The 26,248-nt window shown below is 46.7% G+C and overlaps 3 protein-coding genes across 6 annotated transcripts in view; 2 read left to right on the top strand and 1 right to left on the bottom strand.

Annotated features, from left to right (window-relative positions):
- The first annotated feature begins 40 nt into the window (after positions 1 to 40).
- On the top strand, positions 41 to 6,876 carry Med8 (mediator complex subunit 8). Of its 3 annotated transcripts, XM_023707867.1 has the most exons (8): positions 41 to 112; positions 1,438 to 1,556; positions 2,207 to 2,351; positions 2,858 to 2,998; positions 3,153 to 3,234; positions 3,595 to 3,843; positions 4,872 to 4,932; positions 6,849 to 6,876. In XM_023707867.1, exons 1-8 carry the CDS (start codon positions 107 to 109, stop codon positions 6,859 to 6,861), a joined length of 816 nt encoding a protein of 271 aa, XP_023563635.1. In that variant the 5' UTR covers positions 41 to 106; the 3' UTR covers positions 6,862 to 6,876. The 3 variants fall into 3 exon arrangements, with proteins under 3 accessions (XP_023563635.1, XP_004647660.1, XP_023563637.1); XM_004647603.3 differs by lacking the exon at positions 6,849 to 6,876 and having other exon boundaries at positions 4,872 to 5,250; XM_023707869.1 differs by lacking the exons at positions 3,595 to 3,843; positions 6,849 to 6,876 and having other exon boundaries at positions 4,872 to 5,038.
- On the top strand, positions 4,899 to 24,722 carry Elovl1 (ELOVL fatty acid elongase 1). Of its 2 annotated transcripts, none has more exons than XM_023707866.1 (8): positions 4,899 to 4,932; positions 22,438 to 22,497; positions 22,650 to 22,840; positions 23,025 to 23,105; positions 23,241 to 23,297; positions 23,378 to 23,483; positions 23,562 to 23,698; positions 23,989 to 24,722. In XM_023707866.1, exons 2-8 carry the CDS (start codon positions 22,452 to 22,454, stop codon positions 24,208 to 24,210), a joined length of 840 nt encoding a protein of 279 aa, XP_023563634.1. In that variant the 5' UTR covers positions 4,899 to 4,932; positions 22,438 to 22,451; the 3' UTR covers positions 24,211 to 24,722. The 2 variants fall into 2 exon arrangements, with proteins under 2 accessions (XP_023563634.1, XP_004647657.1); XM_004647600.2 differs by lacking the exon at positions 4,899 to 4,932 and adding an exon at positions 19,981 to 20,100.
- A 459-nt stretch (positions 24,723 to 25,181) lies between these two features.
- Positions 25,182 to 26,248, bottom strand: part of Cdc20 (cell division cycle 20) — a 4,531-nt gene continuing 3,464 nt past the window's right edge. Inside the window, exons 10-11 of the mRNA XM_004647599.2 lie at positions 25,905 to 26,022; positions 25,182 to 25,420 (exon numbers count right to left, since the gene is read on the bottom strand). Of these exons, the coding sequence (XP_004647656.1) occupies positions 25,242 to 25,420; positions 25,905 to 26,022 (297 nt within the window). The 3' untranslated portion in view covers positions 25,182 to 25,241. The remainder of the gene's footprint in view (positions 25,421 to 25,904; positions 26,023 to 26,248) is intronic.

Here is a 26,248-nt window from a genome sequence, read left to right as displayed (position 1 = left end):
GGTGGGCGGGCCGAGTTCTGAGCGTTTTGATTGGCGGACGCGGCCCTCTCCGCGGGGACTGAGACACCGGAAGAGGAATTCGCGGTAAGCAGCGTAGGCCGCCGCAATGCAGGTGAGAGCCGGCGTGGGCCTACCGGCGGCTAGGGACCGTCGGGGATTGGGACCTAGAGTGGGCTTGTTAAGACGAGTGAGGAGCTGCAGAGCCCACAGCTGTTAAAGGAAAAGACGTGGGAAGGAGGAGGCGAGGTAGCTAGAAAGGAGCGGCACCGATGAGAGGTCGCAGACAGACTGCTGGGAGAGGAAGAGACTTGGCTGAGTCGAGATAATGAAGACGGCACTGCCTTGCTTGAGTGTGGGAAGGGATCCAGTTGTCATCTGAGACAATTGAGGTGCAGGAGAAGAAAAGATGGCTCGAGAAAGTGACGGGCTAACTCAGCCCGAGCTTGGCCGTAGGATGCAGATGTAATTGGGGATCTGTAATTGGAGAGAAGCCCGGGAGCAAAAAGGAATTGCGGTTGCAGAGACCAAAAGCTAAGCTATTATCTGGGGGTGTGGGTGGAACCCAGGATCAAACCCCTGACAGGCACACTAAAGTGTGCAAGACTGTTTTGCATCATTCTGCCCAGGTTGCTAAAGGTGAAGAAATAGAGCAAAGCGGGAGACCACAGACGAGGAGGAGGAAATATTTCGCAGGCATCCAGCATTTAACAGTGTTTTGTCTAGTGCACAGAAATGTGTGACGGTTTTCTTTTTCTTTCTTTTTTTTTTTCTGCGAAACCGGGGCTTGCCAGGGAGCGCTTATGCTACTGAGCCATCTCCTGGGCTCTGGTTTTGTTTTTCATTTGTCGGTTAGCTTCTTGCACCAGGTAGCCTCTCAATAAAATATTTATGGATCAGCTGAGCTTATGAAAGAGACTCAGAAGTACAGAAATAAATGAGTGCTTATTAAAGGAGAGCAAGAAGCTTGGAGCATCAAATACTGAGGATAAATGAAGAGCTGTAGGGCCAGGCAGGAAGAATACTGAGATGTTATTCAGAGAAAGTTTCATCCATGGGCAGATTTTTCAGAGATTGTATCGTTGACAAGAATAGCCAGGCTGTCAAAATAGATTCTAAGACAGGAAAAAAAGTGTGTATGTGCTAGAGAAGTGTGGAGGCATTAACCTGATGAAAATTTCTCAATGATGTAGAGTTGGATATGTCTAAAAGAGAAAAACACTCAGGAGTTGGGAGGTGATAAGAGAAAGATTCTGTTGATAGGACTTGAGGTCAAAGGTCTATCAACTTGAGGTCAAAGTGAACAGGTTGAAAGGTGTAAGGTTGATGCACTCCGTAACCCAAATACCAAAGATAGAAAACATCCTAGCTTGTTAGCATTCTTCTGTGTGTATCCTATTCACATTTATTCCAGTAACCAACCTGTTCCTATTGGTACAGAGGGAGGAGAAGCAGCTTGAGGCATCATTAGATGCACTGCTGAGTCAAGCAGCTGATCTGAAGAACTCACTGGGGAGTTTCATTTATAAGTTGGAGAACGAGTATGACCGGCTGACCTGGTAAGGGTGGCCTGGACAAGGATGGGCGGGGGGAGGGCGAACAGGACTGGACCTCCTCATATAGCTGTACATTTCTATTGACGTAGCTGTTTATCTTTTGCAAACATCTTTGATTTAGAAAGAGCCAGGTTGCCTAACATTTGATAGGTGAAGTATGGTTTAGGACTGCCATGACAAGGAAATAGACAAATGCCCAGTTTCTCAACCCATGTTGTTTTTAGTTTTTAATTCTTACCCTTTAACTTCTCTGGCATAGAGGGCCTATATACTGGGTCTCCTTTCACAGATGTGGTTGAGTCTTAGGTCCAACCTACTGTACAGTGGTAACTACTATTCTAGGCCAGAAAGGAAGCTTTTAACCAGTTTCTGAGTTTTCAGTTGTACCATTTTAGTCATGATTCCTATTTTTGCCATTGCTCATCCCATTTGGACTGTGACCTGCCTTTTTTCATACCATCTATGTCAAAAACTAAAAATATGAACCTATTTCCTAACCCCATCATCACTGTTAGCCAGTCCAGTTCATGCTAAGCTAGTCATAGTTCTATAAGTCTTGGGGATGATCTGGGTAATTTTACCCTAAAGGACCTCTTAGAGATTAGTTTGCATGGAAGGAGTGAAACATCCTGACATCTTCTTACCACCCCCAGGCCCTCTGTCCTGGATAGCTTTGCATTGCTCTCTGGACAGTTGAACACTTTGAACAAGGTCTTGAAGCATGAGAAGACGCCACTGTTCCGTAACCAGGTCATTATCCCTCTAGTGTTGTCTCCAGACCGAGATGAAGATCTCATGGTAAGAAGAGAAAAGGCTACAATTTGAGAAATAAGTTCTTAGGTAAAAGTCTAGAGCACAGTTATTGATTAGTTCTTCTAAAAGTTCTCAATATAGGGTAACATGTGACAGTAAGAAGCAAGGACTGCATTTTGAAGGCCTTGGGTTTTGTCCTTCTGGAAGTGGGGGAGCCTCTCCCAAATAGTACTGGAGAAACCCTAAGGCCTTGTGTCATCAAGACAAGAACGCTTCTCTTCCACTATCTCAAAAAGAGGTTCTTTTGTAACCTTTGTTTCTTCAGGTTTTGATGAAAATGTCGCAGAGAGAGAGGGGAGTTTAATTTTAGTTCTGTATGAAGTAAGCATGCGAGAAGATAGAAATCACAGATGAGGTGAAGGGCATTGTGTCATTGCAGTGAAGAGCATCTAGGGTAGCTTGACGTTGTGTCTCAGGTTGTTTTCCCAGAAAAGAAACTGTTTGGGTCTTCTTGGAGGACGTAGTGGGATTAAATAAACTCTGGGTTACAGCGGCAGACTGAAGGACGAGTGCCTGTTTTCAGTCACGAAGTAGTCCCTGACCATCTGAGAACCAAACCCGACCCTGAAGTCGAAGAACAGGAGAAACAGCTGACAACAGATGCTGCCCGAATTGGTGCAGATGCAGCTCAGGTTGGACCCAGTCGTTGCTGTTTCCTCACCCCCACCCCATCATGAGAAGCAAGTACAGTTGGTTATATCTAAGTTACCTCTAGAAGAGCAAAGGTAAAAACTTTTCCAGAATCACTTTCTGCCGAGCTAATTGCTAAACTAATGTGTGTTACAGAAGCAGATCCAGAACTTGAATAAAATGTGCTCAAACCTTCTGGAGAAAATCAGCAAAGAGGAGCGAGAATCCGAGAGTGGAGGTAGGCAGCAACTGGTGGCAGGACAGACGGAAAGATGTGGAAGACCGCTAGAATAATAATAATGGTTTGGGTAGGTAGTAAAGACAATAGGAATGAACTGGCTAGGAAAGGGTTTCCATCCATGCTCTAGGCCTTTTGTATATAATGTCAGCCCTGGAACAGGTAGAGGAAATGGACAAAGTGAAAAGGAAGAATACAGAGATGGACTTGAGGGTCTTCTGGCTCATCCTGTAGGATATGAGGAAGTGTGGCTGCTGCTAAAGTTAGAATTCCAAGTCCTGGCAATCATCACAGGTCCTCCAGCTGCCAGGTTCAGTCCAGGGATAGACATAAACTAAAGGGTCTTCACTTTCTCTTCAGGTCTCCGGTCAAACAAACAGACCTTTAACCCTGCAGATACCAATGCCTTGGTGGCAGCAGTTGCCTTTGGGAAGGGGCTGTCTAATTGGAGACCTTCAGGCAGCAGTGGGCCAGGCCAACCAGGCCAGCCAGGAGCTGGGACAATTCTTGCAGGAACTTCAGGACTACAGCAAGTACAGATGGCAGGAACTCCAAGCCAGCAGCAGCCAATGCTTAGTGGAGTGCAGATGGCTCAAGCAGGTCAACCAGGTAAGGTGACAGGAGTTGGAATGTAGCTGATTTTGCTCCTTTCCTCTGCTATGTTATGGCTCAGAAAAGTTTTTAGCAATAAAGAAAAATCTCATCTGAGAATTTGCAACAAGTAGCAGTGAACAAGGAAAAACTGAGTAAAGGAAACTGCTCTTAGGCCAGCCATAGTGGTACATGTCTGTAATCCCAGTACTCAGAAGGCTGAGGTAGGAGGATTACTGTGAGTTCAAGGGCAGTCTGGGATACATTGTGAGTTTAAGGCTAGCATGAATTACCGTGAAACTATCTAAAAAGAAATTCCACAAAAAACAAAAACAGAAGAACTGTTCCCACCCCATCTCGGACTTCTGTCTCAACTGTCCTATCCCATTTGCTCTCGTTTAGTGTAGGGGGTAAGTGTTTCTTTTTAGGGCAAGAGATAAGTGGTCAGATCATAAAACACTCTGTCAGATGCACAAGAATTAACAAGCAGGCAGTTTGCCAGGCTTACAAGTGTTGTCCATGTCCTGTTTCTTGCTATTGGCATCTTGCCATTTTTTGTACCAACTTTTACAGGTAAGCAGCTAGAAATGCTATTTCATCTAGGACATCTAGAAAAGCATAACTAAAGAGAACGGGCTAGAAATGTGGCTTGTCATAGAGCCCTTGCCTAGCATGCACAAGGCCATAGGTTCAGTTTCCAGGACCACAGAAACAAAAACCAAGCAGAGAAAATAATGCTCTTTTACCTGTGACATTAAATGGGGAGTCACATGTGTTTAGCTGTCTTTTCAGGGAGTACATGAGCAGAAGAACATGCTGGAGCGTATTCAGACTCCTTCCACTCATCTCTCAAGTCACCCTTTTCCTCCTAAACACTTACAGAGGGAACCAAAGGAAGACCCATTCCTCTGGCCTCTGCCAGTCACATGCCAGAGAGGTTTTGAAGTAACAAAGAATGTAGGAGGAGAGAACCTAGGAGGCCACATTTCCAATTTATTGTGCAGAGTTTACCTTTCTTCAGGTGTCCTTTCTTTTATTCTTTTTAGGAAAAATGCCAAGTGGGATAAAAACCAATATCAAGTCAGCTTCAATGCATCCATATCAGCGGTGAGTGACAGTAGCAGCCTCCCAGGTGACCTTGGCAGAGTTGGGCAGTGAAATTATCTTTTGCTCAAGGCTCACTTACATGGGTGCAATAAAAAGAGCGTGGCTTTCAGCAATGACAAATCCCAGCTCCGCCGGTGACTAGCTTTGTGACTTGGGGAAGTGACCTAATTTTTCTGAGTCCTGTGAACTTTTTCTCTTACTTGTAAATAGTGATAATACCTACCTCATGGGTTGTTGTGAAAGCTGACATGAGGAAATGGATGTAAAACATTGAGCAGAGCCTGTGAAGTTATAGGTACTCAATAAATGACAGTTTCTGTAGCCACTTCCGCACCTTGCCCTGCACAATTTTTTTTTTTTTTTTTTTTTTCGGAACCGGGGATTGAACTCAGGCCCTTGTGCTTGCCAGGGAAGCACTTATTCTACTGAGCCATCTCCCTGACCCCCTCCACAATTCTTGATCTCGAATTTACCTGATTGTATGCTGCTCTGTGTCTATGTAGTTGCTGATGGGCACAGTGTCAAGTAAGTTGTACTTTGTACTGTCAACAACAGTGTCTCCCTGGAGACATACTGTTTCTTTAGGCCCTCTTGCCCAGGTTTCATCATGCTGTACCTCTAAACTGCAAGAGAAGCTTCTGGGCCAAGATAAACCATCTGCTTAGAGCTGGACCTGCACTACTTTCCATCCTCTGGAAACAAATTCACAGTTACTTAGATAAATGTTGTCATCCATACAAATGCAGGAAAATGTCAGGGGGCCAACAATTGTATAATTTCTTAAGCGATGGCTTTAGCAGGCAGAACTATATGAGAAAGGATTTTTCTGTGGCATATGTAAAAAACCGTTTTTCCTCTGGGTTTATTTTTCTTATTTTAGAGGGGAGAGGTGAGTAGCACATAGTACTCTCATTGGGGCTTAGTTGTCCTCACAGTAGTGGCTGTCTCCTCCACTCTGACCAGGATGGCTTTCCTCTATTTCACTAAGACTGTCATTCAAACAACAGCCAGAGGCATGATGGAAGAGAGCAGCCTACTCTGACAAAGTTAAAGAGCAGAGTGGTTGGACAGAACCTGTCTCAATATTCTGTTGTGGGCATGGCCAGGGGTTGAGTCAGCAAAAATGGACCTAAGGATTTATTAAATAAAGTTATTTAAATCAGTGTTCACTGGCTCAGGGTTGTCTCACTGCAGTTTATGATAGAACTAAAAATACAGGGATGAGAAACACTTCAATAATGCTTCAAGGCAATTCTAATTCTCTATAAAATGATTCCTTATTTTTAATGAGCTTTTACTTCGAAACCCTGAGATTTCCTTCTTACTCATGCCTTATGGTTACCCTTTTTCTGTTTGCTCTTATTATACACTGGTACTTTGGCCTTTATTACATACCAGGCGGTATTCTGCCAGGATGTGGCAGCAGAGGCTTGGAGAAGTGTTCCCAGAGGTTACCTCTGTTCCTGTTCTGTTGTGGCAAGGAATGGGGTTCTATAAAGCTCTGATAGCAGTACACTGCAGCAGGGCGTCCTGTATACGCTCTGAGGCAACTCCAGATCACACCGTGTTTGAAGAGTGTGACCCAGCAGCTGTTAATCTCCCCACCTCTTCCCTTCTCAACTGGAAATGTCAGCGCTACCTGGGATATTGGATAGAGCTCTGGGTAAAGTTCTCTAGAACCTCTTGAGCAGCTTTTGGCGACTGCTGTTCTTTGCTCCACCCCAAATTTCCTTGTTGTCCCAGCCTGATACCGACTTCATTCCCCATGTACTATTAAAATGGACTCTGTCTTCCCCAACAGGAATAATCCAGGCCATCGCCTACATCTTGTGTACTTGAGCAAACACTCCTAATTCCAGGGATGCTTAATGCTTCCATATCTGTCACTCTGCACATGCTCTTTTTTTTTTTTTCAGAACCTTGGATTGAACTCAGGGTCTTGCGCTTGCCAGTGCACATGCTGTTATTTCCATCCTACTTCAGAAAACCACCTCTGGGTACACAAACCTCTTGCATCTCTCACCTTGGGGCCTATAAAACCTAGTGAACAGCACAGTAGAGGGAATGTAGCTCCCACCCCTTGCACTCAGTGCTTTGAAGAGAAAAGTTTATGGCTTTTCCTTTGAAGAAAAGCTCATGTAAAAGGATATTCTTGCCCTACTCCGGTAGTATTCCTCTGTTGCTAGTTGTCCCATTTTGCTTGGGGGTTGTATTTTCTCCTATCTTTGGCCCTTGGAGAAAGGGCCGTTGTCTCAGTTTTGTTTTGTTTTTCTGGATGGAGAAAGAAGCAGAGCTGTGAAACATCAAGGGCTTGTGGCACAGTTCATCCCACTGGAGGTGAAATCCTGCCAGATGAATGTCAATTCAGAGCCAGTTGCTCAGGATTTCTTCTGATCTTCCCTGAGGCTGGTGTTTAATCACTTGCTTCGTATCCCTGTGCTCACTGTGTAGCTCACCTCATTCTGCTCTTGTCTGTGTATTGCTGCCCTACTTGGCTCACCTCACTCAACCATGTGGTGTTTTGGAGAAGTGTTAGGATAAATAAGATGTAGCCAACTGCCCCTTCTAGCTCCATAGTGGGTCCCAGCATTAAGTAAGGCCTGAGTTGGAGGGGATGTGATTGCTCCCCTCCTATTCTGCTGCTGAAGGGATGAGGATGAACTTTGCAGGAATGCCCCTGCCCCAGTGCAAGGCCCTTTTTCCCACCGCCTCCCCACCTCCCCCAAGCAGCTGGAAACAACCTCTCCCTTTGTTTGGGTTTCTTGTACAGAATAATCCTCCTTATGGACAATGTATTCTCTGTGTCCTGTGGACACAGGAGCTGTGTGAGCTGATCCCAGCACCAGGCAGAACAGAGGCTGAATCCTTACAAACGCCCACCCTGGGCCAACTCCTGATTACTGTCCAGAGGGACTACCAAGGAGCGACTGTTTTCTTCCATTTGATTCAGATTTTGGGGGAAAGCTTTTTGTAGTTTTGCAGGAGTAGAACAGGAACTATAATCTCTTTTCTAGTCAGCCCGAGGGTTTACAGTGTCATTTTATAGAGCCTTGGCCTGACTGCTGCCTGTAGATCCTGAACACATGGACTAGCACTTGAAAAGGGTTTGCTAGCCTGCAGACAGAGCTTCCTGACTGAACAGAAGCTTCTGACGTGCTGGGGCTTCATCACTTCAACAGAGAGAACAAGCTGCCTTCTACCCTTAACAACTTCTATCTTGTGTTCTTGAACTCCCTGTATCACCAAGGCTGTGGTCTCAGTGCCTCCCATCCCCTCAAGCTGTCAGCCACCACTGGGCCAAGGCAGCTTTCAGATGACAGTAAAGACAAGGCTCCTGACTTCCCTGTGCCTCAGTTTTCTCACCTGAGTGATCCAGTGACTGTGCTAGCTCACTAAGTCTCTGACAGTGATTCCCCCACTTCTTCCCGTGCATTTTTGATTTGGTTTCCTTGCTGCAGGACCATGTCAGATAGACAAGCCAAGCCAATGTTTTCCTAGATTAGCCCCTAAGTACAGACTATTCCTAAGGCTCCCTTTGTCACCTACAACTTAATACAGCAGCATCTCTGTAGACTATTTTTCTAACATTGTTCTGGCTTTCACCTCATGCCCTGGTGTAGATTCAGTGAACAGTAAATTACCAGAGAGTCATGTGGATATCAGATGTTACCTTCCCAATCCCAGATGTATCTTCTGGGCAAGATGTGTGTGCAGACAGACTCCTTCAGAACAGGCACCAATTTATACTTTTTCCATATGACAGTATCCTATCTTGCTAGATCAAATACAAAGGGTCCAGGGCAGCTCCTCTTCTTTCTTTCTGCCTCCAACTCCACTTCTTTTTTCCTCTTCTTTCTGCCTCCAACTTCTCTTCCTTTGTTTTCACCCTAACTCCCTAATTTGTGGATATTTTGAGTCTTTATCAAGTTCTGCCCACACCCCACATGTGAAACATTATTTATTCATTTTGCTAATTGCTCTGGGCTTCGTCTATTTTCCTGGCCTGAGCTAATGTTGCAGTAGTGTCTCTTCCATGTTGAAGTCCTTCTTGACTCTATGTGTCCCCACTCTGACTTAAACTTTTTTAAAAAAAGGTGTTTTTTTAAAAAAAATCACACATTATGTAAATGTTATAGTTTTATTTTTTGTTTTTGTTTTGCAGAACCGGGAATATTGAACTCAGGCTCTTGTGCTTGCCAGGCAAGCACTTAGTCTACTGAGCCATCTCCCCGGCTAAAAAAGGTTTTTGACACACAATTTCACTATGTAGTTCAGGCAGGCCTCGAACTTGTAGTGATCCTCCTGCCTGGGCCACCATGCCTGGCAGGAGCATTCTTGAATTTAGGACCCTACAATCACCATCTCTTCTGCCTCCATTCGTTTTTCAGCCCCTGTGATTGAGGCCTTCTGTTTGCATCATCCCTCTGAAACTATATGCAAGATTTGTTGACCTAATGCTAAATAGAGAGCTTTTTGAATTTTTCTGTTAATCTCCCCACAGCATTTAACAGTGCTGCCCTGATCCTTAAGAGTGTCTTTTTCTCCTTTGTTTCTCTGGTACACATTGTCTGGATTCCCACTTCAGCCCACTCATCCTCTGCAGCATTTGGACTCCTGCGCTTCTGCCTGCTACTTAAATGTTGTTATACTCTAGACTAGAGCATACTTTTTCTCTTGTGCTACCTGCTGTCCCTGACAACCACTTTCATTGACGTAAATAAGTTTTATTTTCAGCCCAGATCTCTTGGCTGAGCTGCACGTTTCTGTTGGGCATCTTTGCCTGTGTAATCCACAGGTGCCTGAGGTTCTGAGTGTCTAAATCAGTCATCCTTTCCTCTATGCTTGTTTTTCTTCTACTATTCCTGAACATTATGGGAGCCAGCCCCTCCCAGCTGTTCCCCAAAACCAATCAGATACCACATTTTATCAATTGGTCTCCCCATTACCCATCTATTCTGCCCTTTGGTGTAGGCTTTGGTGCTCTCAATAAAAAATTTGTCCAGACTTCCTATTCTAGTTCTAAGGATTCTAGCTTGATCTTTCTAAACTGAATATCTGAGCACATTGCTCCTTGATTAAAATCCTTTTGATAGTTCATTCCTCATATTTTTCAAACAAGTCCACATACATGGCAGATTTATAGGAGCAGTGTGCCAGGCACACCGAGTCATAGGGTAAAATCATCCTAAAATGTTCATTTTACCTGCAGCCTAGTAATTTAAAATGGAATGCAAATTTGGCATACATGTACACATTATTAAGAGAAAATAGACTTCAAAGAATTCCTGCAGGTCTGAATAGCCTCAAGCTAAGCCAGTCGATTCCCTGTGGCCATTTATGTTTATATTCATTTACTTCCTTTTTGCCATTATGTTTACCTCATTGGAAAAATGCTTTAAATAGCTCACATTTCCTGGAAAGGCAAATAAGATTCTAAGATCTAGCCCCCTGCCTCCTCCTGATTTATCTTCTCTGTTGTCTTGCCACCCACTTAATTCCAAAACCCATACAAACTGCTTATAGCTTCCTGAATGTAATTGGCTCTTTCAAACCTTCATTCCTTTATTCCCACTGTTCCTCTGTGTTGCTCTGTCATTCTGTCTGGCAAATGTCTAACTGTCGTTGAACATTTAGCTGATGGGTCTCCAGCTGAAGCTTCCTAATATCCCAGTCCAAGCATCACTGAGTGCTACTCCCAGCAGGAAAGGCCAGTTAACTCCCCCTTTCTGTTCCACTTTTGTACCTTGTACAAACTTACACTAGCTCTTGCCATACAGTATTGTCCCTCATGTTCCAGCACCCAGCTGTCAGTTTGAATTACAGTTCTTCCATCTGATAACTATGTGATTATTGGCAAGATAATGTGTGTGTGTGGTCCATCATCAACACTACCAATGCTAGTGTTACTAATTTTTAATTTTTCTTAATCTTTTATTTATTTGGTACAGGGTCTTGCTACAGGGCTTGGACTCATAGTGATCCTCCTGTCTCAGCCTCCTCAGTGCTGGGATTACAAGTGTGCACCACCACACCTAGTTTTAGTGGCCAGCACAGCGGCAAAGCATGTGGTACCAGGGGTTGAACCTGGGTCCATGTGCTTGCCAAGCATGCACTTAGATAGCCGAGCTATCTCCCCAGCCCCTATTATTTTTATTATGGTTTTACTTTGGAGAGGTAATATAAAATACCATTTTAGTTGAAAGGGTGTGTTCTAGTGCCAGATTTCCCAGATTCAACTCCGAGTCCTGGCCACTGTGTGCTGCTGGGCAAGTTAGTTGCCTCTATGCTTCCATTTACTGTGGATGATAATAATGGGTATTTCACAGGGTTGCTGTGAGTGTCTGACAATGAGAGCTCAGTACACATGAGCTATCACCAGGACAGCTGTCAGTTATTTTAATAAATGATTGACCAATCCCTCTTAAGATTTTGCAACCTCTCCTTCCCTGTGCAGCTCCTCTGTGCCACCATCTCACCCTGTGTGCCAGGTTTGTTCCTCACAGTATTTCCCAGCAGCCAGTGGAGACCAGGCACTAGAACTTTTTTTTTTTTTTCTTTAATGTATTTAGTACAGGGTCTATAGGGTCTCACTACACAGATCAGACTCATAGTGATACTCCTGTTTTCAGCCTCCCAAGCACTGGGATTACAGGTGCGTGCCACCACACCCAGTCTCAATCTCCATCTCAGTAATCGCACGGGGGAGGTTGGGGCCAGCAGAGCACACTGGGAGTCAACCCCCAGTCCCTGTGTCTGCCTAAGCAAGTGCTTTAATCCACTGAGCTATCTGGCTGGCCCAAGAACCTTTTTAACTGCCTGACATGATGAATCCATTTTGAATCTAGTTTTGTGACTTTCTCCAGCTTAGTTATTACCTATGTGCTTCTCTTAAACTGCAGTTTAGACTTCAGTTGTATCATTTTGACTGAAGCCCATCTTTTCTATCACTTCCTCTGGTTGTTTTGTTTTTGTCTTTTTGAGACAGTGTGCCACTATTCAGCTCAAGCTGGCCTTGAGCTCACTTTGTAGTCCAGGCTGATCTCGAACTCTCAATGATCCTTCTGCCTCAATCTCTTGAGTGCTGGGATTACAAGTGTGTGCTACCATTCATGGCGTATCATTTCTAAATGGTAACTTCTCTCTGTCCAAACTATAGGCAGCTCCACAGTTTTCCTATAGTCTGTCCTTTCCGGCTCCTAGGTTTCTCTCTGTGTAGCTGTGAGGAGTCCCTGCCTTGCTTGCTGTGCCTGCTAAGTCAGGATCAGCTCTTCATACTGGCTGTGTCAGTGGCTGACTATCAGAACCAGAGTTCCTCAGTTCCCACACTTGCCTCCCTTCCTGGCACTCTTACTACCAGTCTTTCAGATCTTGTCTTATGACCTCTCCAATGCTTACCACTGTACTGTCTGTGCTTCCAGCTGTAGCTGAATTACCCAGTGGCCGGGGGCTGCCTTGCTCCTCCAGACGTGTTGCGCTCTGCCCACTTGGAATGGCTGTCCTCTCTTTCCTGCTCTCACCCCCTTATTCACCTGGTTGAAGTACATTCTCCAGTTGAAGTGTCACATACTCCTATAATGTTCTTGCCATCTCCTCCTATCTACTTGACCATTTTTCTGTATGATAGAACTTTTATGAGTTCTTCTATCATATCATAGATAGATAATTATAATTTATTTTTTATAAATTCAAAGCCTGATCTGGCCATTTACCCATTGTTTAACCGTAGGCAAGTTACTTCACTTTGAAGAACATGAAGTGTGCCACCTCTGTAAAGTGGGGTTATGGTATCAACCTCAAAGGGTACCTGTAACCTACCATATTTAAAATTAAATTTAAACTTTCAAGTAGTTGACAATTTTTTGTAAGATAAAGTCTTAAACTTCCTAGACAGACAAGGTGTAGGGCTTCACAGAAAGGAATACACTGAGCATGGTGGCGCACACCTGTAATCCGAGCTCTTGGGAGGCTGTAAACAGGCGGATCACTACGAGTCCAATCTGGTAGTGAGACCCTGAACACCCTGTAGACCCTTCCCCAAAATACAAAAAAAAAAGAAAAAGAAAACGAAAAAAGAAAGGAATACAATGCTATTCTTGTGTTCACCCTCCTGAGAAGTAATTTTTATCTAATGGTAGATTAGACTGATTTGATTTTTAACATGCAATGAAACTAGCTTAACAAAAAGGAAAAGAGTCACCCAATTGTATTTGGGTTACATGGATGGCTTTGGATGGGCTCGGGCTCAAATGTCTGAGTTGTTTGTCTCTGTGTTTCTCTGTTCCACGTCATTATAGCTCATCTCATGGGAGAACTCTGAGCCAGATGCAATGGGACACACCAGTAATCCCAGCTATTTAGAAGCTAAGGAGGGACAATCATAAGTTTGAGCAACTTTGAGATCCTGTCTCAAAACAAAAATTAAAAAGGACTAGAGGTATGTAATAAAGTGGTAGAGCTCTTACCTAGCATGCATGAAACTCTGGATTCAATCCCCATCACCACAAAATAAAAATAAAAATAAAACATCTTAGAAAAACGCTCAGTGATGGTCAATGCCATCAAGAACCTGGATTGGGGGAAGTGGAGGAGGACACCCGGTTAATGAACCAGAGACTTGGGGAGGAGTTCCTTAAAGGGAATGCAAACAAGAGGATGGGAAAGTGTCAAGTGTAATCCAAACTAAAGCTACCACAGAATGCCTTGTAAGGTTTCTCCTGTATTGAGAATCCTTAGATTTTTTGTTTGTTTGTTTTTCTGTTTTTCTGGAGTCTCGTCTTTTCTCATGGATTTACAGTATTATTTCTCAGATTGCCTGCTGAATGTGCCCTCTTGCCTCAAACGCAGCATGTCTCAAGATGCATTTATTTTTTCCATTTGCTCCATCTGAGTTATCCAACTTTCCAACATTGTGTCAGTTCTGGATCCTCTCTCTGCTCTGTCCATGCCTATAATCCCAGCTTTCCTTCTGTCCGCCACTGGTCTTGGTTAGACCTTTCTTTTTTTTTTTTTTTTTAATTATTTATGTGTGTGTGTGTGTGTGTGTGTGCGCGCGCGTGTGTGGCCAGCTCAGCCCACCAGGGGGCGGGGCTGACTGGCATGTGGTGCTGGGGGATTGAACCGCAGTCCGTGTGCTTTGCTAAGCTTGTTCTAAGTAGGTGCTTTAGACCACTGAGCTATCTCACCAGCCCCTCTTGGTTAGACCTTATTACATCATTGTGGACTGCAGTTGGCCTCCCTCCTTTTCTCTTGACAATACAGACATCCCTCATTTACCAGTGAGTTAAGGTCCTGCAGCTAGGTGAACTGACCACTAAATGAGGAACTGCATATTGTGTGTACTTTATAATATTCTGAACAAAGAAATGGTCAAAGGAAACTCCAATCTCATGACTTTGCTTTTACTTATGTAACTGTTACAAGTGGTATTGTAATATATAACCAAACAAAGTACTATACTATACAGTTCAATCAACAAAAATTACAGTACTGTATAAACAAGGTATACTATACAGAAAAAAAGGCCAGTTGGTTGTAAGGCCAGTAATTAAGCAGGTAGGTCATTAAACGAGAATTACCTATACCTGTTGTTGCCTGGATTGTCTTTTAAAGCACATGGCGATTATATCAACTTCCTACTCAAAAATCTCCAGGACATGCCTATACAAACTAAATTCTTCATATTTATTCATTTAGCTCTTTTTGAGACAGGATTTCACAGTGCAGTTCAGGCTGGCCTTGAACTCACTTTGTAGCATAGGCTGACCTTGAACTCACAGTAATCCTCCTGCCTCGGCCTCCCAAATACTGGGATTATAGTCATGCACTATCATGCTGGGCCTTAAACTCCTCATTTAAAAAAATAAGACCAAAACAAACCCAAAACATTTATCCAGGTGTGATGGTCCATGCCTGTAATCCCAGCCTTCAAGAAGCTGAGGTAGGAGGATTGCCGTGAGTTTGAAACCATCCTGGGCTCCATAATGAGTTCAAGGCCAGCATAGACTAAACAGAGTGACCCTGTCTCAAAAACAAGAAAAAAAGAAAGAAAAGTACTGATCTTACAAATCTCAAAAATAAGCACAAAAAGCAACTGGACCTGTGCTTGCCAGAGAAAATACTGACTATAGGCTTATTTTTTCCACTGCACTTTCACACATCTTCTGTATCCTGCCCTTTCCTTCATTGTGATAGCCTGCTTGGGTTTGTTCCCTAAGAAAAGCCTCCCTTTTCTCTTTCTGGAGCTCTTCTGCAGGGTCTAGTAGTCTCTCCTGAGTTTTGCAGTTTAGCCAACACTAAATGATAACCTGTGGTATGTGGCTCTGGCCACCCAGGCATGGATCAGGTCTGTTCCTCACTCTTCCAGATGAGTGGGATTCCAGGTAGCAGGTGAGCATATGCATCAGTCTCTCCTGGCAGCTACAGGTCTTTCCAGCCCCAGCTCATGCTGATCCTTCTGCCTTGGCCTGCAAGTGCTGGGATTCAGTGTGCAGCACCATGCTTAGTGTCACTAATATTTTAAAATCTCTTTAGGTGCTGGGCTTGGTGACACATGCCTATAAGGTTGAGGCCTGGTAATGCATGCTTGGAAGGTGGAGGCAGGGCGATTTCACGTTGGAGGCCATCGTGGGCAACTCAACAAGACCTCTCACTCTCAGCCAGTTTCAGGAAGAGGACATCAGCTAGCTGGTTGAGGCCCAGAGATAGGCAGAATGATTAACTGGCAAACCTTCAACCTTTTCTTTGCTTGTCAGTGCTCATGGGCTCAGCCTTCTCATCAGCTCCTCTCTGAGTGCAGTATAGGAAGTGCCCATTGTCTTTAAAGGATGAAAGGAGCCCCCAGAGGCTGCTTCTGTCTCTCCCAGCCTCTCATCTTGGCTCTTTGCCTGAGACCCTTACTTGCTATTGCTCAGACCTAACTGAGCTAGTAGTCCCATGCTCTATTTCCTCAACTGTCATCCTTCATTAAAATACTTCATCATTCATTAAAATGTAGACATACCTTTTACCATTTCTTCCCCATTGTCACTTCTGGTCCCACTAACATTTAATTTTTATGCACGGTCACAGAGCCTCAGACAATCATGAGACTTGAGTTTGTAGAGATAATACAGGTGGTGGTTCTAAGGCTGGACCCTTGGAGTAAGATGTTACTGGTTTGTCTTCTGGGGAAAGAATAGGGCTCCATGGAGAACAGTGAGTGAAGAGTGAGATGGGGTGGGACCCAGGGAAGTTATCAACTTCCTCCTGTAAATCAGGGAGGGTCCGTGAAGGGGGTCAAATTTTACCTTTTGGACTGGATATCCTATCCCCAGGGCCTGCATCCTTATGAAGCCTGTGGTTTGTTTGTCTTACTTGTCAGCCTGCTTTGTTTGGTTTTTCTCCCTACCTAGCCTTCCCTAAACAGGGGAAATGGCTCAGTGGAATAAGCACTTCCCTGGCAAGTGCAAGGGCCTGAGTTCAATCCCCAGTTCTGCCAAAAAAAACCTCTCACCTTCAGGGCCTAGCTTTCCTGCACATCCCAAAACAGTTCCACTCTTGCTATACTGCCCCCACCTCCTACTTCCTACACTGTTGGGGAACTGCCATCTGGCCCCAGCAGGGGGCCATGGTCTCTCAGCCAGCTCACTACCTGCAAAAATGTCACTATGCCAGATTTTTACCACTCCTCCCTCCCCTCCTGCTCAGCCAGTACCTCACTTTCTGACTAAAGGGAAGCTTTCAGTCTTTAGAGCTCACCGTGTAGTCCAGGTTGGCCTCAAACTCATGCTGACCCTTCTGCCTTGGCCTCCAAGTGTTGGGATTTAGTGTGCAGCACCATGCCCAGTGTCACTAATATTTTAAAATCTCTCCAAGTGCTGGGCTTGGTGACCCATGTCTATAAGATTGAGCCCTCAGAGAGAGACAGAGATAGAACTGCCCAAATAGTTGTAGTATACAGCCACGGCTGAAAAGTATAAACAAAATAAAATCTAAACTTCTGACTGGCTACAAGGCTCTTCACAAGGTGATTCCTGCCTACCTTTCCTGCCTTTACACATCTGCCACTTGAGCTGGAGCCATCATCCCTGTCAACCTGTCACATGTTTTGCTTTTGTGCCTTCATATATAAAATACAGAGCTTCCAATAATAGAACTAGCTGAGTTCATACAGGTGGTGATTTTTCCTGCCTTATAGAAAATGTCCTTTAATGCTCAACTTAGGTATAATTTCTGTGAAACCCTGAATAATGAGCTCTCTTGGTGATGCATGCCTGTAATCCCAGAACTTGAGAGGTTATGGCAAGAGGATCGCCACACATCTGAGGCCAGCCTGGATTACAAAGCAAGAGCTCAAAAAAGCAAAGGAAAACAAAAGAATTACCATCACCACCTCCCACGCCCCAACCCTGGGTTAAGGCAGCTCCCTACCTCTCCCCCCACCCCCAGTGTTTTCATAACCCTCTGGATTTATCTCTAGGGGAGTACTTATACACACTTCTAAAATTGTTCATTTATGTCCTCTCCACTATATTGTGTTTTGGAGGAACTCCAGGGCCATGGATATAACATTTGGTAGGACTTGGCTCTATATCAGGTATTGGAAGATGTTTTGTTTTAGGATCAGGACAAGAACTGAACAAAATACTTTGCATATGTATGTTTGTATAATTACTCAACATGTCCTGAGGACTTGTTGGTCAATTATCAATGTGATCCAGGTGAACCAATGTGTAGTTTCCTGTTACTATTTTGTTTGGTCTCGGAGGCAGTTTGATCCTCTATAAGTCTTTATAGTGGAGTCAGGGCTTTGTGCACTGTGTAGAAGATAGCTGTTACATTTGTACACACACAAGTATGTACTTTAATATATTAGGTAGTTTACCCACCTTGCCTATTAAATGTGAGACCATGCTATATGCTTTACTTGGTTTATCTCCTTTAGTTGTCACAATAATTTTATGAGCTAGGTACTATTATTGTTCCCATATTATAGAGGTTCTACAAGTTATATAAAGTCACATAACTAGTCATTAAAACACTTAAACTCAGGACTTTGGAGTCAAATATGACCTCAAGGCCACTAGCATATACCTGGAGGACATTAAGCCTTCAATAAGTATTGAATACTGCTCAAGAGGGAAGTAAAATAACTTTCAAACTTTTCTTGACTCTGGATCCCTCGATTTCTCTTTCTCACATTGTTTCATTCACTGTAGCAGGTCAACTGATTGTCAGATATAGAGACAGAAATGGCTAAAATATGGCCTTTGCCCAGAAGGCTTGAAGTTGGGGAAAGTGGCTTACTGCCCGAGAGCCCCGACTGTGCCTTAGGTTGGACCAGCGTAAGGACTGAGGATTGGGGAATGACAAAAGATGCTGATACCCTTGGGAGATGTGTAATGCTCAGACTGTGGTGGCCCAGGGCAGTGACACAGGGGATGAAAGGAACAGGTAGGAACTAGACCAGTGTAGTGTACCAGATCAGTGTACCAACTTAGTGTACAATGCTAAAGAGGTTGAGTTTTTCAGTTGGATTCTTTTGCCATTTCCTTTCAAGAGCTGTACTTTTGGCTCTTGACTTCTTTCTTTATTGGATACAGGGTTTCACTATGCAGTTCACACTTGTAGTGATCCTCCTGTCTCGGCCTCCTCAGCGCTGGGATTACAGGTGTGTGCCACCATACTCAGTTTCAGTGGCCAGCATGGTGTGCCCAGGGTTCCCAGGGCTGGCACACCAAGTGGTACTGGAGAATGAACTCAGGATCTTGTGCTTGCCGGGCAGGTGCTTAGACCGCTGGGCTATCTCCCCAACCCCTGGCTCCTCTTAAACTCTAGAATGAAACTGCATCCCACCATTTACACACATATTGTTCCTCCCAGCCACCACCCCTTCTGAGTTCCTAATTCTGCCTACGTTTACACCATCCCACTCTACCAGCAGTTACTGGATCACTGTATTCAAAGCGCTGTTCCAGGAGCTGCTCGAGGTAGTCCTTGCCCCCAAAGTTCAGTCTGATTGGTGGATATGCAGAGGCAGGAGCCAGGCAATCTAGGATTCTTTTTTTTTTTTCTTTTTTGGTGGAACCGGGGATTGAACTCAGGCCCTTGCACTTGCCAGGGAAGCGCTTATTCCACTATGTCATCTTCCCTGCGAAGAAATGACAACTAAATGTATAGCGATACACCTGGGGAAAAGGCCACACCACCTCTGCCAAGGTGGTGTTTTCTCCTCAGCTCTGGTTGCTGTCTTTCTCCCACCTCCCTGCAATATCCGCATCACCTAAGCTCCGAGTGCAGGGAAGGAGTCACCAGAGTTTAAAACAGTCTTAGACATGGCAGGTGGTCAATACATGATGAATGATATAAACCTGATTACAGCCTCTTTTAAAATCTTCAGTTTCTCCTCTGCGTCTAGAATAAAAATCAGACCGCCCCATTTGGCCTTTAAGACCTGCTACCCTCGGCCACAATCAGCCAATTTTAATTCCTTTCTTTTCTTTCATTACTTTCAAGGCCGGTGTAGCCAGAGTCCCTCTTCTCACCCCGCCAGTGGTCTTCTCTCCCCCCCTCCCGGAGGTGGCTCTTCAACGCTGAGGCCGAGAGCGGGGCCAGCTGCACCCTCCCGCTTAGCCCTCCCAGCCACCCTGCCAGCCCGTCAGCCCTTGGCGCGCCGCTGGCCCTCTCTGCCCTGGCCTCGCTCGCCTCGCTGGGCAGGGGCACGCCGAGGGGCGGCCTCAGCCCTGGAGCTGAGCCCCCGAGGCCCAGGATGCACAGCCGCACACAGCAGATGCGTGGGTCCTGTCGGGGGACCGGTCGTAGGGCGGAGAATGGGTTCATCGAAGGCTCGGCATCAGGAAGAGGCAGGGCGCCCCTCACGCAGCCAGGCCGCCAGCACCCGGCCCTGCCGCCCAGAGCTGCGAGGGAAGGGGTGGGAGCTGGGGTTGGGCCGCTTCCTGCCCGGGGATCGCGCGGCCCGCCCCTGCCCCCGCCCCGCGGCCGAGCGGCGCGGACGGCCCTTCTCCCCGGCCGGCCGCCCAATCAGCAGGCGCCCCCCCGCCGGCCCGCCCCCTCCCCCCGGTGACAGAAAGTCGGCCCAGCAGATGAGGAAGTGGCAGGCAGCCTGGCCCCGGGGACTCGTCTGGCCCTGCTCCTCCGAGCCCTCCGCTGCTGCCCACCTGGTCCGCGCTGGTGAGTCTGGCTCTTCCACGGCTCCCCACGTGCCGGCGCCCCCTGCCCAGCTGGCCAGGCCGGCCCTGCCTGCCCTGCCCAACCCAGCCCAGCCCTGCCCTGCCCAGCCCAGCCCTGCCCTGCCCAGGCAGTGGGCGAGGCTGTTCTGGGGTGAGTAGGTGGGAGGTCCAGTTCCTGGGGCCTGGCCTTGCCAGCCCCCATCCCCGCTGCCCGTTTGCGCTCACCGAGGCCTTCCTCCACCACCTCCTGGACTTGCCCCTGTCCATCCTCTCCTCTCTCCTCCCTTCCCCGTCCCTTTCCTTTGCCAGTGTCCTTTTCCCTTACATCCATTTTTAAAAGGAAGGAACCGGTTGAGCTGTCCAGTGGGGGCACACCCAGACTTCCTCAGCCTTGGGGAGCAGTCCTTCCCCCAAGCCTCGAGTCCCTCCTGACCTCCAGGGTGCCTGTGCGCCTGTGGGGGTGAACTTGGGGTAGTGGTTGAGAGAGATAAGGAGCTAGCTCACGTGTGGCAGAACTGTGTATGAGAGCACACGCCTAAGTGCTAGGCCCTGCCATAGCTTAGGCCACCAACAAGGCTGCCAAGAAGAAATGAGGAGTCACCCGCCAAAAGAGATGAGTGTGTGACCCAGGCAGATGCCCATCTGGTTATGGTATGAGTGATCAGATGGTCTTTTAGCTCTTGGTGGCTCACACCTGTGAGTAAGCTAGATGTGTAACTTGAGCAGGTGTGGGCCTGAGCCTGTGAGAGTTATGATGCATTTGCACAGGGTTTCACAGGACCCAAGTGCAGTCACAGGCTCTTCCTAAGGCTTGGGAAGCATGCATATCATAGTCCATGCAGGTCAGTTTGGGTGATGTGTCAGGCTGGGCAAACCAGCACAAGTATGTGAGCTGTGTGTAGATGTGTGTTAGCCTGTGGTGTGTTGTTGGGATGGTCATGAGCTGTGGACAGGCGGGTATGTGCAAGTGTACCAGTGTGTGTCTGTGGCAGGGATTGGGGCCATGCCATGGTGCATCTGAAGAAGGGTGGGATGATGAGGTGTAAGAGAGCCCTTGGGATATGAGTGCCCAAGTGGCATGCGCAGCCTCTGCTGGAAGTGTCAGAAGGTACTTTGTACAGGTTGTTTCTTATGTGGAAGGGACTGAGAGCACCTGTTGTTGCCCTGCTGTGAGCGATTACCTCGAGTCCCTCTTGTACAGTATCAGAGTCTCAATCTCTTCTGGGTCTAGGCAGAGGTTTCTGTGTCCCTTTGAGCCCTCCTGCTAACTTGAGGGGAGAGGGCCTGGCCCATTAGGAAATTCCTGAGACCTTCTGCACCTGCCTCCTCACGTGCCACTGGCTTCCATGTCCCTTTCTGGGAAGAAAAGGTGCTTGTACCTATTCTGAAGTAGGACAAACAGAATTCGTGGCTGCTCAGGAATGGATGCTGGGTGTGAAATTTTGGCATTTCCTTGGACCATGGCTGGGGATACTCTAGGGAAGGTTACTGGGGAACCTAGGATCTTAGTTCATGTAAATGATCCAGGGTTGCGGGTGGCACATGTGGGGCTTTCCCAATCTTGGTGGGTCCTGCTTCTCTAGGCACTGACCTGTGGCCTGGACCCACCCTCCACTCCATGCCCAATACAGAGGGGACAGAGGCGGGGAAGAAGGCGGGGCTGCTGCCAGATCTAGTCAGACAGGTGGAGCCACTAGGGCAGGAGTCTCTAAGAGCCTGGCTCCTGGAGAGGAAGAGCACTGTGAGAGAAGAGGAGAGAAAAGGAGAGGAGAGGAACCTGGAGGTGAGAGTCCTGAAAGGCAGAGGGGAAACGCACAGACATGAGTGTTTGGCAGGGGAGGAACCCCGGGTCAGTGAGGTTCCAGAAGGGATCAGGGTCTGGCACAGGAGGATGGATTGAAGTGAGGATTCCCAAGAGAGAAAGGCTGTTCTGAGCTGGAGGGTGGGGGTGAGACTTGGTGAGGAAGGGTATGGAAGTTCATTCTGGAAATGAGTTCCATGCTGGTGAACTGGGTAAGCTCTGGAAGGAAACCAGGAATTGAGAGTTCTGCCATGGAGTAAGAAGGAAAGACAGGCAGTAAAACTCTGGAGAGTAGAGGAGAAAGTGAGGTGTGGAGAGCAAGGATGATATGGGAGGCGAGTTGTTGCACAGGGAGTAGATCCCTTGGCCAAGCTATCTCCTCTCCCAGATTCCAGCAGTGCCTTGCTTTCTTGGTACTTCTGCCCTTTCTCAATGTGGCATCCGAGTTGTCTGTTATGTGTTTTGTCCCTGTGAATCAGGTGTTCAGTGGGGTTGTGCAGTACACCCCGTCTCATGTCCACCCTCTATGCTCCACAGACTCCTTAGCCAGGATGGAGGCTGTTGTGAACTGGTACCAGGAGGTGATGAAGTATTCAGGTAAGATGCTGTCCACTGGCCCTTTCCTGGGATCCCAGCATCTAGGGACTGTGTCCTATGGGGAGGTTCCCTATGAATCCCTCATATCTGCAGACCTGGTGAGTCCTGTGAGCCCTGTGACCTTTCTTGACTCCTTTGACATTTATTCACAGATCCTCGGGTCCAGAGCTACCCTCTGATGGGGTCCCCTCTGCTAATGACTTCCATACTCCTAACCTATGTGTACTTCGTCCTCTCCCTTGGACCTCGCATCATGGCTAATCGGAAGCCCTTCCAACTCCGAGGCTTCATGATTGTTTACAACTTCTCCCTGGTGGCACTGTCCCTCTACATTGTCTATGAGGTAGGCCATGATCCCTAGGTTGTAATTCCTGCCAGCACTTAAAAGGGGACTGGGGTTGGGCCAGAGCCTGTCATTCTCTCCTTTCTGGAAAGATTCAGGTTTACTTCTTCCATTTGAGCTAGAGACGGGGAGGGATGCTTTGAAAGCAGAACTCTGGTGGTCTGATTCATACACCACTTCCTAGTTCCTGATGTCTGGCTGGCTGAGTACCTACACCTGGCGGTGTGACCCTGTGGACTTTTCCAACAGCCCAGAGGCACTTAGGGTAAGTAGAGGCTGGGGCTAGGTCTTAGGCAGCCTGGAGTTGGGGAAAGTTTAGATATGATCTATGTTTATGGCCCAGTTTAGGGAGGCTCTTAGAGCAGTATGTGGGGTCCTAAGGCTGCCCTACTTCTTACAGATGGTTCGAGTGGCCTGGCTCTTCCTCTTTTCCAAGTACATTGAGCTGATGGACACGGTAAGTAGTTATAGGAGATAGGAGAACTTGAGAGTAGAGGAAAGGCCCTATCTCTGAACCTTCCCTCACTCTTCTCTCAGGTGATCTTTATTCTCCGAAAGAAAGATGGGCAGGTGACTTTCCTACATGTCTTCCATCATTCAGTGCTTCCCTGGAGCTGGTGGTGGGGGATAAATTTTGCCCCAGGTGAGTGCTAAAGGCCACTGGGGAAGACTAGTGAGTGAGTCTTGATTCTTCTAACCTTGTTTTACTGTCCCCTCACAGGAGGAATGGGCTCTTTCCATGCGATGATAAACTCCTCTGTGCATGTTGTCATGTACCTGTACTATGGGTTGTCTGCCCTCGGGCCTGTGGCTCAGCCCTACCTTTGGTGGAAAAAGCACATGACAGCCATTCAGCTGGTGAGGGGCCTGATGGTCTATACCCATCCCCTCTGACACTCCTAGTTGGAATTCTATCTTTATCCCAACCATCTCATCTTTAACCCCATTCTTCCCTGTGCAGCATTGGTCTATCTTCTCTAGTTCCTCATCTCCCCCTTTTCAAGTTGTCTTTTTTTTTTTTTTTTTTTTTTTGGGCAGAACCAGGGATTGAACTCAGGCCCTTGCGCTTGCCAGGCAAGCACTTACTCTACTGAGCCATCTCCCCGGCCCAAGTTGTCTTTCCTAATCCTTGCCTTTCTTCATCCTAGATCCAGTTCGTTCTGGTCTCACTGCACATCAGCCAGTACTACTTCATGCCCAGCTGCAACTACCAGTACCCAATCATCATCCACCTCATCTGGATGTATGGCACCATCTTCTTTGTGCTCTTCTCTAATTTCTGGTATCAGTCTTACACCAAAGGCAAGCGGCTGCCCCGTGTACTTCAGCAAAATGGTGCTCCAGGTATCGCCAAGGTCAAGGCCAACTGAGAAGCATGGCCTAGATAGGCGCCCACCTAAGTGCCTCAGGACTGCACCTCGGGCAGCATCCATCCAAGTCCTCTCCACTACTCCTTTGATGGGGCTTCTGTGGTCAGGACTGAGCGGGGACTCTCCCTCCTCACAGCTGGTCTACAGGGACCAGTGCTTCCGTTGTTCCACTTCTGCCAGCCAGCTCTGGGGGTGTGGCTTCATTGCCCTCTGCCACTCCACAGCTGGAGGCTGAAAGGGCTGGACACTTACTCTCGTCTCCCTGCCTGAAACTTGGGAAAGAAACACTCAGGGCTGGTCCCCACCAGGGTCTTGTGGCCTTTTTCCTCACACTGAAGAGGTCAGCAATAATCTGTCACTATGGACCAAGGCTCCCTCTCCCTCCTCCACTCCACAAGAAGCAGAGAAGCTTCTGGGCCAAAGATCAAAGGTGGGTGGCCTGGGAATGCAAGTTGGAGAGGCCGTGTACTCATTCACTTGTATCTTAATTAAAGTGACAGAGGAAACTGAGACTGTAGACTGTAATGTACATGTGTGAATGGAAGGGGGAACCCAGGTAGAGCTGATTTAGCCTTGTCTGTGAACAGGAGGGTGAAGTCTCCTGTAAGATAGATAGATAGATAGATAGATAGATAGATAGATAGATAGATAGATTTTTTTTTTTTAATTGAGACAGGGTTTCATTATGCAGATCAGGCTGGCCATGATCTCACTTTCTAGCCTAGGCTGGTCTTGAATTCGAAGTGATCCTCCTGCCTCAGCCACCTCAGTGCTGGGAGTACAGGATGCACCACCACACCCAGCATCTGTAAGATACTTTTAAGAAGTTCTCTGAGCCAGGTGTGGTACAGTATACCTGTAATCCGAGCACTTGGAAGGCCAGCCTGGACTACATAGTGAGACCCTCTCTCAATAAAACAAGTTTTCACAGTAGAAAGGAGCCTCTGAGAAGGCTGCTGGGACACATGCCATACAATAAGAGACATGACTTTATTAGAAAAATAAAAAACAACTGAGGTGTGGGTTTGTCTTCAACGAATGCCTTGATGGATAAGGCTGCTTTTAGCTGCACTGGCCTTCTCCCGCTCCCGCCGTCGTGCAGGATCCAATTCAAAGCAGCGCCATAGTCGCAGGGTCTCATCAGCTGCCGCTGATGCCACTGTGGCTCCATCTGGACTCATAGTCAGATTCAAGACCCGGGCTGTGTGACCTGGGGAGTGGGAGTGAGAGCAGTGCATTCAAATGTAGACACCCATGGCCTTCCTATTTATTTACTTATGTATGTATTTATTTATTTGGTGGGGGTCTCACTATGCAGCTTGGACTTGTAGTGATCCTGTCTCGGTGTGCACCGCTATGTCTGGTTTTGATGGCCATCATGGCATGTGGTACTGGGGATCAAACGTGGGTCCTTGCACTTGCCAGGCAGGCACTTGGACCACTGAGAGCTATCTCTTTAGCCCTGGCCTTCCAATTTTGATTGAAATATACAATTAATCCCTTTTAACAGTAGTTTAGTGGTTTTCAGTGCATGCATACCACTGTGCAACCATTTAATCCCCAAACTTTCTCACATCCCATTACCTTCTCAGCCCCTGATAAATACTAATTTGTCTCCCTTTATTCTGGACATTTCATATACAGAGTCATACACATGGCCTTTTGTGTCTGGCTTCTTTCATTTAGCCACTTACCTTTGAGCTCAGCCACCTTAGCCATGGTTGGGTACTTCCAAATAACCAGCTGGTTCTGAGCAAAGCCATGGCCTGAGATGAGCTCCTTGTAGTGCGGAGACCAGAGGATGGAGCATACCTGTAGAGAGAGGATGGTGTGGGCATAACATGCATCCAGGAATGCTCAAACCAGAGCAGAGTCCATTCTAGTATTAGGCATTAGACTTAGGCTTGAGGGTTAGAATGCTTATAAAAACCCTTTGAGAAACCCTTCAATTCATTTTACAGATTAATCAGAAGTTCAGTAAATTGCCTAGCCAAATGTAAAGTAGTAGGTGACAGACTCGGAATTTTTTTTTTTTTTT

Source organism: Octodon degus, unplaced genomic scaffold (assembly GCF_000260255.1).
Source record: "Octodon degus isolate 3935 unplaced genomic scaffold, OctDeg1.0 scaffold00315, whole genome shotgun sequence".
Classification (NCBI taxonomy): domain Eukaryota; kingdom Metazoa; phylum Chordata; class Mammalia; order Rodentia; family Octodontidae; genus Octodon; species Octodon degus.
The sequence above is the reverse complement of the archived record's forward strand: the minus strand, read 5'-3'. Positions and strand labels throughout refer to the sequence as shown.